Source organism: Suillus plorans (genome assembly GCF_016647745.1).
Source record: "Suillus plorans strain S12 chromosome Unknown HD556scaffold_137, whole genome shotgun sequence".
NCBI lineage: Eukaryota > Fungi > Basidiomycota > Agaricomycetes > Boletales > Suillaceae > Suillus > Suillus plorans.
In genome coordinates this window covers 1-14452 of record NW_024537521.1, presented here as the reverse complement: position 1 = coordinate 14452, position 14452 = coordinate 1, and the positions used below count along the sequence as shown (strand labels likewise).

Sequence of the window (14452 nt, the reverse complement as noted above, 5' to 3'; positions counted from 1 at the left end):
ATATTCTGGAACATTCAACACAATTCTCATACCCAAAATAAAGCAGATATTTCAGCCTCACAACCCAACCATTATCTCAGATAACCCAGCCTCCTACTCGTACATTCATGCCCCGCACCATCTTCCTTCACAATCCTCTTAGCATTCCCATCCCCAACTTCACGACCCTTCACAAAATTGGCCGAAACTACCCACAGCACAACCCTGTCCTCCTTCCAAAAAAACAGATCGGAAGCGTCCTTGGTGCGGTACAGTTGTGCAGGACCATGCGTTTCCATGTATGTTTTTAAAGGATGTGGGGGATTCAGAGTTTTGCCTGGCTGAGACAATTCATGAGCTTGTTTCAAATCACCATTGGTAGGAACTTACGGAGCTGAATTGCGGTCCGGTGCAGCCTTGGAGGTATTTTCCTGTTCGCGAGGTTCTGATGACTGGGAAAGTCCAGTGTTCGGGCTGCAGTTCTGGTGAGGAGTTGCACGCAAACATCAAGAAAGAATCACTTACATCACTGAAGGTCCGCTACTTTCCTGTTATGCGGGTGACAGATCCCAGGAAACCACAATTTACTCTGAATCCTGCGGGGGTCCTGGAGTATTCTGTTCTGAGGCAGGCTGCTCGTCGGTATGGGCGCGCTAGTCCTCGGCGCCATTAGTGCTTGATGCCTTTGACATGAGAATGTAACAGCTATAGGTATTTGGACTCAAAGTAGAAGCCAGTGGGATTGGGAAGAGCCTGGGCGCACAGAGATAAGCATGACAAGTTGCAATTGGTCGGGTGCCTGCAACCACCCTGAACACGTGTATGACATTGTTGACGCTGAGGGTATTAGTGAGCGCATCCTAAGTTGTGAAGATGAGTACTCCCTCCTGGCCTCTACATGAAAGAATGTAAAATTCACACACCCTCTTACACCAACAGAGAAGAATATGACCCCCTATTTCAATCTTCCCACCAACATCAATGGCTACCGACTCCAAAGTTGCTGATGACAGCAGTACACCTCCTTCGTATGACACAATCTTAGCAAGTCCCATTCAATGTGATCAATCATCTGTATTTTCCTTTCGTCGCATGAAGAAGAAACGTACAGCTGTTCTATCCCGCATCCGTGACATCGTCTTAGCCCCTGACTTCATCCTTTCTTCTGTGGTTCCAAATGTCAATGCCTGCGCTGCTGCTCTCTCAGCTACCGAGTTATCCAAACTCCTGAAACAGCTCAATATCGAGGGCCACACAGCACTGTATTGGGCAATTGTGAACAATCGGCCACAAGCTCTTTGGACATTTTTCAAGTTCATTTCCGGCACGAGTCCCTTTGTTTTTTCCGACTTGCGCATTGCTTGCATGATAACCAACGACTATACAATGTTTAAGGAGCTCAGATTTGGAAACTGTAAGTAGTACACAGCAATGTCCACCAGAGAAACCACTGATTTGGATACTAGTAAGTGACAGGCGTTCGAGATGCTTTTTAGGATGTCTACCAGATGAAGTCCAGGTACATACATGCAACGAACCCACCAACCAGTTCGATGTTGTTTTTCAAATCAGGATGTTCCAGAAACGCCTGCGCACTGCTACTGCCAAAAGTCTGCGCTTTGAATTTGTCGCAGGGGGTGTGTGGTCCAAGTCTCTCGCTTTGTTCCTTCATTGATCTGATGGCATCCCTTGCAGGACGCATATGGTGGCTTCGCTTCTACATACTGGAGCCTAGCAATGGATTATGCTGCGCCGATATTGGTCTCAGTCAGCATAGCTACCAAGCGCGTTTTGACGCTGTACTTTTAATCGAGGCACATAGCCGGAAAGCTGATCGTGCAGCCCCACCTGAAGCGCTGGAAATTATATTATCAATAACAGGCACAGAATTCCTGGCCCTTGTACCCTGGCAGTAGGTTGAATTTGTTGTGACTCCATGGATTCTGGTGTGCTGACTGTCTTATGTTCACAATGAACTCTATTCCTTGTGCTTCCGTTGATGTCTACTATAGATCCCCCGAGGGCATTGAATTCAAGCCTCCTCCAAAAATGACTTGGAACATATGGAATGAGGTGGGCTATTGGGTATTGCACAAGTAAGTTTGTTTCTCAATTGAGGAGGCATTTCGCACTTCTCCTTAATCACTCGAACTGACTTGTCATTGTGCTGTCGTAGTAATACGGAATATGTAGATGACGAGGGCACTTTAAATGCGAAGCTGCAGATAACATTGTTATGAATCCAACTAGTCGATGTAATGGAGTTCACTTCACTCATGTATTAAGGCTACAACTGAGTACTACGAACGATCTGCAAGAATTCTGCGTTCATCGCAACAGAAACATTGAGCACACTTGTTGCTCGGTCTTGTTGGCCTCCAGGAATTAAGACGGATCACGGTGAGTGCGTAGGTAAAGGGTGCTGAACTGGATTACTGTAATTCCCTTGATACTTCTATTGGTTTTACGATAAAGCAATGCAATAAAGTGACCGAAGACCTTCATTCCCTCGAACTCCACAACATCAGGAACCCCAATCCATGACCCTCCGAATGTCTCGAGAAATAATCATAATCAATGTTAACTGCCAGACATTAATATCCAACTCCATCAAAATACTCGAGCTACTGACCTGCTGCTGCAAGCACAAGCTGTAGCCACATAAAAGAAAAGAATAAGAAAAATGACAATGATGAAGTAACCAAGATATATTTACCGCACGCTCGTCAAGAGTGAGATTCCTTATCACTGTGGGCTGCTGCGTCGTCGTCTCGGATCCATCGTGGTGTGTGGCATCAAAAGTCACGAAATATTGTCCTATCAACCGCAACACACCCCCATCGCATCAGTAAGATTGGCATCTCAGGTCATGACATATTCAAGACCTGTATCAGTGAAAATCTGCGAAACCGTTGAGCTCCTGAACGATATTTTGAAGTGCAAAGAAGGATGTGGGCATCTAACTTACCTCTCTTCCAAAGCCGCAGAATGCCCTGTTGACTGACGCACTAGGTGTCCCACCCACATCAAGCATGTTAAAGTGCCACGCCCAGAGTTCCTCATCAATCTTTGCGAATTGGGTGAATGAATCTATTGGAAGCTCAGGCTGGGGCTCGGAGGTGGTGGAAAGAATGTTCCTAGGCTGATCACTACGACACAAGTCTCGGGAGTCGGTACTGACAAAACAAAGGGATGCATTGCATTACCAAAGAAAGAGATGGTATCGTCTTCGCCAAAGATGCCATTCCTGTTGGACTTCTGCGAAGGTATCTAGAACAGGTTCTCCTTCTGGTGTATACTCGTGAAGGTCTTTTAATCGTTGAACGAACTGGCATGGATCGAGGCGTTAGGTACACACCATTCGCGAATCTACTGCCAAGCAGACTGGAAATTCAGCCAGTGTGACTGTTCGTGACATGAGTGTAACCCACGAAGTAGCCCATGTGTATATGGACTCTGACTTCATCTACAGAGTAGACTGCTCGTCCTCTGTGCCAAACACTGATAAATCAGTTACGACACCATGTCTACGCCAGAAGTATATTCAATCGCCAAAACTCCAGTGACGTGCCACGCATTCAACACGGACCACAGCCATACGTCAGACCGAGTAGGGTTTGGGCAGGGATGACCAGGCACGGGAAGGCACGACCAATGGGACCCAGGAGGGACTGGCAGGGACACATCAAACAGCAAGTGAGCGGAGTGCAGACAAATGAAGATACCACCCTCGAACACTTGTATAGGTCACAAATCATGTAATACAGTGATGGAATTTGGATGGAATCGATAAATGTGTGTCCTAATATGCTGCATATCACTATTAGAACATTGTAGACGATGCAAAAAGTACGTATTCCAAGGCTAGTAGTCTGTCCCCAGACTACAATTGTGAGGGTGACCATCAATGAGAGATTTGCAGAGACGTTGAAGAGAATGCCGACAGATAGGAGTAAGAGAGGGAACACCGGTTGGAGTGTTGGTTCGGTTGAAACGAGACACTAATAAGGGACATAGGCATCAGTATCAGTGAATTAACTCGAAAATTTTAACTCACTTGGATCTGTTGTAAAGAAATGTCCCATATCCTGGGGATGGTACAGGCACTGTAGATGAGTGAGGCAAATGACATGAGCGCCGTCACGATAAGCGCCGTGTAGAAGGTAGTAGACGGTGTGGTTGGAGGGTACTGAGTAATCACAACGAACAAAAGTGCACTAGATAGTATTACGACCGATGATGCGAAGTGCATCTTTGACCACCTTGCCGCCCGCACACAAACATCCTTCCAGCGGTCAGCATGCAGCTCGAGTCCCGCTGGCAGCGGGACTCCCAGAGCCGACCTGATCACCCACCGTACAAATATTGCCCGCACAGCAGCGAAGGCCACCAGCGCGGCGGCAGAGGCCAGCACATTGGCGACTGCCCGAGTGGTGGCGGTGGCTGCCTGAGCGGCTGTGCAAGCGGCGGCTGCCCGAGTGGCGGCGGTTGAGGATGTAGTGTGTTGCACATTGGCCCTGGCATCCAGCTGGTTCTCAAGAATCTCAACATCGCTGCTGGTGCTGTTGGCTGCCACCTCTGTCTCCGTCTTCCTGTTATCCTCAGCCTCAGGTCCTATATCGGCGGGCAGTGACCTACTGGTAGATGCTTGCATCATTGAGGCTAGGGTGTGTAGTATGATGAAGAGAGGGAGAGAGCCCCGGGCCCAGTGTTCCACGTGATATTCTACAAGTGACATGACCGTGACAGCCTTGCAAAACATGTCCTGTATGTTTTTGATCTTAAACTGATAATTCTTGAAGCAAACAAGTTTGTCTGGGCCGTGTACTTTCCTGCTCTGCAATGCTATAATAATTGACACTCTCAAAGCTTCATGGCAACTTATTGGCGTTTGACACACGTGACAACGCGACACGGCTTAGCGTCGGAGTCTCGCACAGGAATTCAAACTCACTATATAGTCATTATCTCTCGTTTGCCTCCCTTCCCTCAGTTCGTTGTTCTACGACTGAGGGTACGTTTACCATTTCACTATATGTTACCTAGACACTAACGCAACCTCTGTAGTCTGACGTTGTCTAGGTACATACTAATATAAGTTCGTTGTTCTACGACTGAGGTCTGACATTGTCTAGACTTTGTACAACTTCATGGCTCAACTTACTTTAGCACGTTTTCATGGAGACACAATGTTTCATCAGGAAAACCCTCCGCTACAAATTTAGGCTAAGTATGTAAAACTTTCTCTAATTTATGATAATTTCGATAAAATAGACAACTTAGCGGTTTAGAGAGACTTTTTTACTGCCCCACAAGGAATTCTTTATGCATGATAAATTAGTGATAATTGTGTTCAACATCAGGCAAACTTACAACCAAGAATGCTTGCAATTGACTATCAGTACGAACACTTTGCAGGAATTTGAGTTTTACAAGAACAAATTAGAGTTTGATTAAACAGGGGTATACAAACATATTTATAGTAACAGATAAATGAGAAGGGAGCATATTTATAGCGATACCAATAAACGAATTGTAAAGGTAATCAATGCGAGACCATGACTAGGACATCCAGAACTACTCGTCGTCATCCATGCCATCAAGGTCGAGGAAAGCCATAGCATCTTTGTGTGATGCTACAGCAGCGGCACCATTAGAGCAGAGTGTCCTTTTGAGATGAATTAGTCAATGCGGCACATTCACAGCACAATGAACTTACTGGACAGCCGAGAAAATGTCGGCCATCAACTTGTGAAACTTGCTTGGTGCATTCTCCTCCATTTCGTTGAGAAAGTTCACATGGAAAGCATAGACCTCGCTGAACTGGTTGCCCGTGAAATTGAACTTGGAGGGAGATTTGTTGGACTTCCACAAGAGCGCAGCATACACCTAGTAGTATATGCTCGTTAATACATGGACCGAGAGTAGATCAAGAACAAAAAATGTACCGAAGTGCTGGTCAAAGCAACCATCAGAATTGTTACCTCAGGCCGTTGGGCCTTGTTTCCTGCAATCTCCTTAAAACGGTCTGCGAATTTCACGCCAACTGACTTGGACCCATTGAAGTAACGTCCCTTCATTAGGTAAGGCAATATATCTGCAGAGTAAGGTTTTGTCGCCTGCGGAACGGGGTTGTTTTTCTCCTGAAGTGCATCCACGCACGATGCTGAGAAATTCATATACAAAATAGCACATATTACAGTGACCTATCTCCGTATAATACGAGGGAACGGACATGCATAATATCCCGTATGATACGGGCCAGCGGACCATGGGCCCATGATAAAAATATCCTCGACTATGACGGATGGGCCGGGAGGCAAATTATTCCCGATGGAGACGGGTGGGCCCATGCAGGGAATATATAGAGTAGATGAGTGGGCCGATGTACATGAATATTAGGTAGACGGGTGGGCCGAGGTAGTTGGATATTATGCAGATGGGTGTATTAAGGTAGATGTGTATGAGATAGATGGGTAGGTACTTGTTATCACATTCACGGGTGGGCCCAGACACATATTAAATTAGACGGGTGGGCCGAGGGTATTATAAAATATTGTATTAGACGGGTGGGCCCAGACGCATATTAATTAGACGGGTGGGCCGAGGGTGTTGTATGGGATGTTGTATTAGACGGGTGGGCCGAGGGTGGTATAAAATATAGATGGGTGGGCCCATGTGTATCATAATTGTAGACATGATGGAGCTGAGGTAGTTGTACATCAACCAAATCAGAGGAGGTAATAAATCAAAGTTACCAAGTTCCCGGAGCAGCAGGTGATCTCCTGACATGGCCTTTGATGGTGCACAGGTTGTCTTGCAGAATGTGGAATCCGGGGTGCGAAGCTTGTGTTGCCCTACGAGAAGCCAAGTTCCGACCACCAGAATTTGAGTCAACTGTACCGAGCTCCGAGTTCCGAGTTCCGGGCCCCGGAACTCAACACATAATTTAGTTAATACTTTCCGTGTTAAATGGCCAACCGAAGTTGAGATGTTTCTGAAGAGAGCAGCAGGTGCTCTCTTGACATGGCCTTTGATGGTGCGTAGGTTGTCTTGCAGAATGTGGAATCCGGGGTGCGAAGCTTGTGTTGCCCTACGAGAAGCCAAGTTCCGACCACAAAAATGTGAGTCAACCGTACTCAGAGGAGGTAATAAATCAAAGTTACCGAGTTCCCGGAGCAGCAGGTGATCTCCTGACATGGCCTTTGATGGTGCACAGGTTGTCTTGCAGAATTTGGAATCCGGGGTGCGAGGCTTGTGTTTCCCTACAAGAAGCCAAGTTCCGACCACCCAAATTTGGGTCAACCGTACCGACTTCCGAGTTCCGGGACCCGGGAGTCGACAAATGAATATCTGATGACCAGCACACTTCCAATCAGGTAGTATTTCATTGAGCAATGGATAATAATACATCTTTGACAGCCAAAATTATCTCAGGCTCCCTTATCTGATCCTCTCTATCTCCACCCCCTTTAACACCAAAGTCCGGACATTCAGCATTCAGTGTCTGATTTCCCAAGATTAACATCCAGCATGAACGGTTCTTCCCCTTCCACTCCTGATAGTATAAACATCTGGCGCACTTGGGCCCTGACTGTGACTTATGAAGCAGGGGAATATACCGAACAGAAATTCAAGGCAGAGAAGACTGGAGGAGGCCCAGTCATACCTTCCCCCAACCTAGACACTGATCTGGTGATGGCGTGCGATCGCTTGGCTGATGTACTCATAAAGGCATATAAAAATCCCAGTGGGTCTTCCTGCAGATTCGGAAAATTCGTTTTATCATTCAAATTCCTGCATGACAGTTCAGATGCAGGTGGATATTGCAAGATATAGCAAATTGATCTCCCCGAAGGACACCGGGCATAATGAACAGAGAGAGGCTAGGTTGCTTGAGAGGTGTCCTCCTGGCCATGAAGGCAAAAGGTTGGTCGACGAACCTGCCACAATTCTCGATGCATCCGGTGCCATCATCGCATGGTACCTCCCAGACGCCCTGACCGACACCACCCAGGTGTGTAATATACATTGTTACTCAATGGATATTGAATATCAAATGGAACCTACAGAAGGAAATCAGGGAAGCCACCAATTTGCTCGCTCCAAGCCTCGAAAAAAGTGTAAGGGCTGATGGCAATTGGCGAACTAATCAAAAGTGGTTCAACCGGGGCTCGGAAGATGTTGGGGCAACTCCCGGATGCATCAATTTATCTCCGGCATGGTTTCAACAGGGACACGAGGTAGGATCTGATGAGATGGTGATTCCGGCAGTCATACTCACCAATCCCAAAGAATGTGTCCGATCCGGAGGTATCTGCATCATTGAAGGGACCTTCCTGCGAGAATATCCTCAAAGCCATTTCAAGGCCAGCAGCCATCGCGTCCGCGGCACTCAGAGTCATGCATCCTGAGCAGTACTGGGCAGGGTTGCGAACCTTGTCAAACCTAGGACATATAGCAGTAAGCAAGGATCTGCCACAGATGCCGGAGGCCCTGCAGTACTGGGCATCGGTGTTTAACACCCTCTCCATCATTTCCAATCGGGAAACCCCAAATCATCGAGACCATTTGTCCATTGCTGAATGCTTCGACATTCTCACCACCGTGGGGAACTATTCTAATGCTCGGATGACAATGCCAAGCCTTCAGCTGGAGTTCAAGTACAATTCCGGCTGTATGATTGCGTTTTCCGGAAGGATTGTGAGACATGGAGTTTATGATGTGGAAGGGGATCGGATTGCTTGGGCATGGTATATGAGGGATTCTGTTCACATTTACGCTGGTGTTCCATCATGTGGATGGGCTAGTGTGGATGGTCCATACAGTGTGTGAAAGATCAAACAAAGAGCATGCATTGTGACCTATATACATTCCAACAAATGAATACCATGTACCAATAGTTATCTGGACCTCAATACTCAATTGTGAGCATTTGCGAAGTGATATATGGGACTGAATAATTTGGATGCGAGCCTCGGTATTCGATAATCGGAACTCGGGACTTGACATATGGGAGTCCCGAGTGCCGGGGTACTGAGTCCCGACACCCGGACCTCAGCACTTGATATTTGAGACTGGGGGAAGATGTATCAATATGCTCAAATTAACATTTGTTATTGCCGTACACATTTGACAAAACCCTGAACCCCGACATTGTGAACTCGGGACTCGACACTGTTCTGAATACCGAGTCCCGGAAGCCCAGGTCCCGAGTCCCGAATTTCGGAGTTCGGGGTTCGGCGACCCGGAGCTCGGCAACTGTGTTGGGTGTCAGGGTATGCGGAGCATTGGAGATAGCATGTGTCAGTATTTTGCATTTCATGGTTCATGTTTGGCTGACACATGCGATCTCCAATGTTCCGGATACCCTGACACCCAACACAGTTGCCGAGCTCCGGGTTGCCGAACCCCGAACTCCGAAATTCGGGACTCGGGACCTGGGTTTCGGGACTCGGGACTCGGAGCTCGTGACCTGGGACTCGACAGTGTTCTAAATACCGAGTCCCTGACGCCCGATTCTATAATCACGAAAGATTCCATAATCACGAAAGATGAACCATGAAACGCAGAATACTGACACATGCTATCTCCAATGCTCCGGATACCCTGACACCCAACACAGTTGCCGAGCTCCGGGTCACCGAGTCCCGAAGCCTGAGTCCCGAGTCCCGAATTTCGGAGTTCGGGGTTCGGTGACCCGGAGCTCGGCAACTGTGTTGGGTGTCAGGGTATCCGGAGCATTGGAGATAGCATGTGTCAGTATTCTGTGTTTCATGGTTCATCTTTCGTGATTATGGAATCTTTCGTGATTATAGAATCGGGCGTCAGGGACTCGGTATTTAGAACACTGTCGAGTCCCAGGTCACGAGCTCCGAGTCCCGAGTCCCGAAACCCAGGTCCCGAGTCCCGAATTTCGGAGTTCGGGGTTCGGCAACCCGGAGCTCGGCAACTGTGTTGGGTGTCAGGGTATCCGGAACATTGGAGATCGCATGTGTCAGCCAAACATGAACCATGAAATGCAAAATACTGACACATGCTATCTCCAATGCTCCGCATACCCTGACACCCAACACAGTTGCCGAGCTCCGGGTCGCCGAACCCCGAACTCCGAAATTCGGGACTCGGGACTCAGGCTTCGGGACTCGGTGACCCGGAGCTCGGCAACTGTGTTGGGTGTCAGGGTATCCGGAGCATTGGAGATAGCATGTGTCAGTATTCTGCGTTTCATGGTTCATCTTTCGTGATTATGGAATCTTTCGTGATTATAGAATCGGGCGTCAGGGACTCGGTATTCAGAACACTGTCGAGTCCCAGGTCACGAGCTCCGAGTCCCGAGTCCCGAAACCCAGGTCCCGAGTCCCGAAACCCGAGTCCCGAGTCCCGAATTTCGGAGTTCGGGGTTCGGTGACCCGGAGCTCGGCAACTGTGTTGGGTGTCAGGGTATCCGGAGCATTGGAGATCGCATGTGTCAGCCAAACATGAACCATGAAACGCAAAATACTGACACATGCTATCTCCAATGCTCCGGATACCCTGACACCCAACACAGTTGCCGAGCTCCGGGTCGCCGAACCCCGAACTCCGAAATTCGGGACTCGGGACCTGGGCTTCCGGGACTCGGGTGCAAGATTTTTGAATGCATAGAATATTTTACATCTTGTATACAATGAACACTGAATGGGACTACACTCCTTTGCCTTTCCTCAATTTCTCTAACATGTCAGTGTACATCTTCACCTCTGCCATCTTGGCTTTGATGCCCTCATCTTGCTCCTCCATCAATGCTTCCATGCGTTCTTTAATCCACCTCAGTCCCATAAGTGGTGGAGTCGAAGTGTTTCTCAACTTCTCTGGAAGAACCAAAGCATCATCCTCAACATTAAGCTAGAACAGATAAGTCATCAATCAAGGCAATTCAGCTAACATCTTACCGCCCAATACTGGTAGTGAGAGACGCAGGAAGCCATTATTTCATCCCACTGCCATGGTTGATCCGGGATTGTGGTGTTTCCCATCCACCATGGACATGTATATGCAAACACAATCCGGGACGGATGTCCTGCAATTGCCTCATCATCAAATGAAAGGAGGTGGAATGAAAAGACGTCGTCCGGAACCGTGTTCCAGGTTAGCATGGGATACAACTTAAGGATATAAGCGACAGGGACCGGAAGAACCGACACGATATTCTGTGAAGCTGAGTACTGCAGGAGTGGTGTGACAAAAGTCTGCTCAAATTTTTAGCATTGACCAACAAAGTCATCAGGGCAGTGGTAACATACATTCATCTCCCATTGCAGCCCGGCTTTAAAATACTTTATCCGGTCAGAAGATAGACCATTGTTGGCAGCTTCCGTCTGATATTGAGAGATGCATGCACGGACCCGCGATCCAGCCATTGCCAATGTGCAGGAAATAGTTCCAAGGCTCAGCTTCAGGGGTCGGTAATGGCTTCCGGCATTCAGAGTGCCAGAAGTGGATGCAGGAGTTGCAGGCATGGCTAATACAGGACTATGGCGCTGGCAATGCAAGTGAAAGATGGTGAAGATGTGAAGATAAGAATCACTGATGGATGGATACGAAATTCAAACTCCGACATGGGCTGACCCGGACAATTCCCGGGCCTCAATTATGTATGTGGAAAAAGGGACTTCATGAGAAAACAATGTTCATTCATCTCCAGCCTCTATCAACACATTTTGTAGGTCTTGAAAAGCTGCCTGCGCATCCTGTGCGAGCAATGAATACATTCGCGATTGCCTTCCGGCATAGCATCCGTGACCCGGAAGGCGTTTCTCCAATGATTCCTGCATGTGGTCGCCCCATTGGGTTGCTTTCCACAAAAAGAACTTACATGTCCAATCCATCTCCAATTTGACCAATATCATTTCTTCCCTCCATCGATCTCGTAGTGCCTTTGCCCGCAGCCAATGGACTCGGTAAACTTGGCATGGGTCCAGTCAGGTAACCGTGGGATATGACATGCAAGCAGGAACTCACATTCCTCATTCCACGATTGATCAGGACCCCCGAGGTCGACTTCAACAGACCAAAACCAAGCCAAAGATTCATTTCGTTGACCTCGGGCATTTGGGTCGCCCACTGCAGTGCTGATTTTGAGTTGCTCGCGAAGCAGGGGTTTGTATTTCTGAAGCTGGTCTTGCCCCGGCTCAAGTTTCATCATTTGCTTCCTGGTCTTTGTATATATGCTGGCATGGAGGGAGACTGCCTGCTGCACCGACGTCACCTGGGACCAAGCTCGAGTTTTCAGGGCCTGGGATTTGGCCTGCCGAACGGTTGTTCGGAACAGGATGGCCTTGTTGCAAAGGTAAATGCGGAGATTGTGAAGGGCATCATTGGCCTGCCCTTCACGAAGAGACATCTCCAGGGGAATCAGATCCTCTGCCATGCATCGTCTGCATCTATCAACACCCAGGTTTGATGGCAACGGGATTACAGTGAGCTCGGGAGAGTTTGTCCATGTATGAGATGTCTCTGTGAAATCCGCCGGGTCATCATCGAGATCATCTAGAATGTCTACGTTCAAGTCCTCAGGTTCATCATCTGCATCAAATCCCTCCCCGAGATGTGTTAGAGCAGACCGAGCAAATCCATCTATCTGGCCTTGGAGCCGATCACGTTGACGGGCAATGTCTAATCTCTGTGTCTCAGTGGATCTTCTTCCGATCCTTCGGACCTCGATGAGCAATGCAATCTGAGCCTCTTCAATTGCTAACCCTGTTGATATCCACGTCGCCACAGATCTGCGAGAGGGTGCTGCATTGCGGGCGTTACCCTCCTCTAATAATCTAAGCTCGATCTCCTTTTTGCTTGGTGCTGAGTGCAATATTAATTCCGACCTCAATGGAGACAATGGAACTCAACGTACCCTTTTTTATATTGATCTCATATTCATCCATCGCCGCAGGATCATTCAATCTGCTTGACTGAGCTATCCTCTCCCTGGCTAACCATTCTGTCTTCAAATGTGAGGGTGCTGCTTCATCGAGTCTGTCGAATGCCTTTCCACTTTCCGAGATGCCATTCCTCGCCAGCTTGTATTTCCGGCATAGAGTCCTTTTCATGCGAATCATCTTGCAGAAATTGGAGTCATTCATCTGATAATCAAGGCATTCCTTTCGGTGGGGAGATGACATTCCCCGAGCAGCAGGGGAAATCAGATTGAGCCGTGCCCATAGCGTCTCCATGATCTCTCCGTCGATCCGACCAATGCCTTCAATAAAGTTAGAAGCATATCGGACATAGCAGCTGTCCTGATGGCCATGAATGTGCCACAACCCAATTCCGGGAATGATGGTTAGTTGTGGTGCCATGTCTAGAAATCGACTTCGATCCACCCGAACCCGAAAGTGTTTGTTGTATTGACAATTAATATCATAGAAGGTGACAGCCCTGGTGATGCCTTCCATGTTGTGCCGGGAAGCCTCGCAAAGGGCGTAGTCCATGTTCATTTGTCTGCAAGTGACCCATGGTTAACTCGTGAATGAGGAATGGTGGATGTGGCTTGCCTTTCGCCTTTCTGAAAATCCACCATGGAGTGAGGGACAAAGCAACCGTGTCTGGCACAGGCAACTCCCCCGATACCGGTGGACTCCAGCTTGTGCCGAGCAGCATTAGCTTGATTTACTGCCCGGTGGTTGTTGCAGCTTGATTTTTCCACCGTGTCAGCAGCCTCTGCCAGATGCATTTTATACCGGTCCTTTCCTACCATGAATCCAAGCCCATCGGATAGCCAAACTTCATCGAATGGCTTAATGGGATGCAGATGTTCGGCTTTGAAATTTCCGTCCATCACAAATGACCGGGTGTATTTCCAGCTTGGATCGCTAGTATTATTATGGAGGCCACATTGGTTGAGAATAGGACTCACTCATCAAGCGATTCATCCTCTGACAACAGCACATTAATCCCTGGCTGAGGACACGCCGGGCAAAATAATGCGAGTTCTCCTGTGCTCGGGTTATCAGAACGATGGCCAAAGCCATGCCATTTCATTGTCTTCAACTGCCTCCACTGTCGAGCGACCCTCATGAGCTCTCTGTATCGGTCCTTGCAATGTGCTTTGTCAATATGATGTCCAGTAGATGAAGAGGGTAAGGCATTACCGGAACAAGGTGTGGAAACATGCTGGAGGTCATTCGCCGGAGCTTGCTGTAATAGTTCATCGCCGAGGTGCCGCATTCAAGGCTGTCCAGTAGAAAATCATTGAGCACTCTGAAGGTGAACACAGTCTTTGGCCTGTTGAAAGATGCAGGGAAAAATCCGTGTCGAAACATTTGAATGTCCGGACTCATGGCATTCGGACATTCACAACATCGAATCTCCAGGCGATGAACTCCGGACTTGTCTACAATGACCATGGTGTTTTCCTTTGGCTGGAACTCGGGTCCGGACACAAATGGCAGATCTTCAGGCTCGAGCAGGTCTTCAGGTTCATCTTCTTCAAACA

At 48.1% G+C, this 14452-nt stretch overlaps 6 protein-coding genes across 6 annotated transcripts; 2 read left to right on the top strand and 4 right to left on the bottom strand.

The window, feature by feature from the left end:
- Positions 1-952: 952 nt before the first annotated feature.
- HD556DRAFT_1280364 (uncharacterized protein) lies at positions 953-1694 on the top strand (the record flags this gene model as incomplete). The annotated part of the gene is made up of 3 exons (XM_041299286.1): positions 953-1393; positions 1446-1616; positions 1675-1694. Coding segments are annotated over exons 1-3 (624 nt in total), but the record flags the coding sequence as incomplete, so codon positions are not given.
- A 786-nt stretch (positions 1695-2480) lies between these two features.
- HD556DRAFT_1251119 (Scramblase-domain-containing protein) lies at positions 2481-3310 on the bottom strand (the record flags this gene model as incomplete). Its single annotated transcript, XM_041298984.1, has 6 exons — positions 2481-2563; positions 2612-2630; positions 2696-2796; positions 2865-2880; positions 2948-3128; positions 3186-3310. Coding segments are annotated over 6 exons (525 nt in total), but the record flags the coding sequence as incomplete, so codon positions are not given.
- Positions 3311-5556: 2246 nt separating this feature from the next.
- On the bottom strand, positions 5557-6158 carry HD556DRAFT_1451612 (uncharacterized protein; the record flags this gene model as incomplete). The annotated part of the gene is made up of 3 exons (XM_041307982.1): positions 5557-5647; positions 5699-5868; positions 5928-6158. 3 exons carry the CDS (start codon positions 6156-6158, stop codon positions 5557-5559), a joined length of 492 nt encoding a protein of 163 aa, XP_041152063.1.
- A 1643-nt stretch (positions 6159-7801) lies between these two features.
- HD556DRAFT_1219059 (uncharacterized protein) lies at positions 7802-8511 on the top strand (the record flags this gene model as incomplete). Its single annotated transcript, XM_041296756.1, has 3 exons — positions 7802-7996; positions 8052-8222; positions 8275-8511. Coding segments are annotated over 3 exons (603 nt in total), but the record flags the coding sequence as incomplete, so codon positions are not given.
- Positions 8512-10665: 2154 nt separating this feature from the next.
- HD556DRAFT_1451610 (uncharacterized protein) lies at positions 10666-11480 on the bottom strand (the record flags this gene model as incomplete). Its single annotated transcript, XM_041307981.1, has 3 exons — positions 10666-10866; positions 10914-11210; positions 11265-11480. 3 exons carry the CDS (start codon positions 11478-11480, stop codon positions 10666-10668), a joined length of 714 nt encoding a protein of 237 aa, XP_041152061.1.
- A 168-nt stretch (positions 11481-11648) lies between these two features.
- HD556DRAFT_1427231 (uncharacterized protein) lies at positions 11649-14452 on the bottom strand. Its single transcript, XM_041304650.1, has 6 exons — positions 14109-14452; positions 13874-14052; positions 13512-13820; positions 12872-13458; positions 12008-12819; positions 11649-11947 (listed from the first exon to the last, which is right to left on the bottom strand). The coding sequence occupies exons 1-6, from the start codon at positions 14361-14363 to the stop codon at positions 11867-11869; spliced, it is 2223 nt and encodes a 740-aa protein (XP_041152060.1). The 5' UTR covers positions 14364-14452; the 3' UTR covers positions 11649-11866.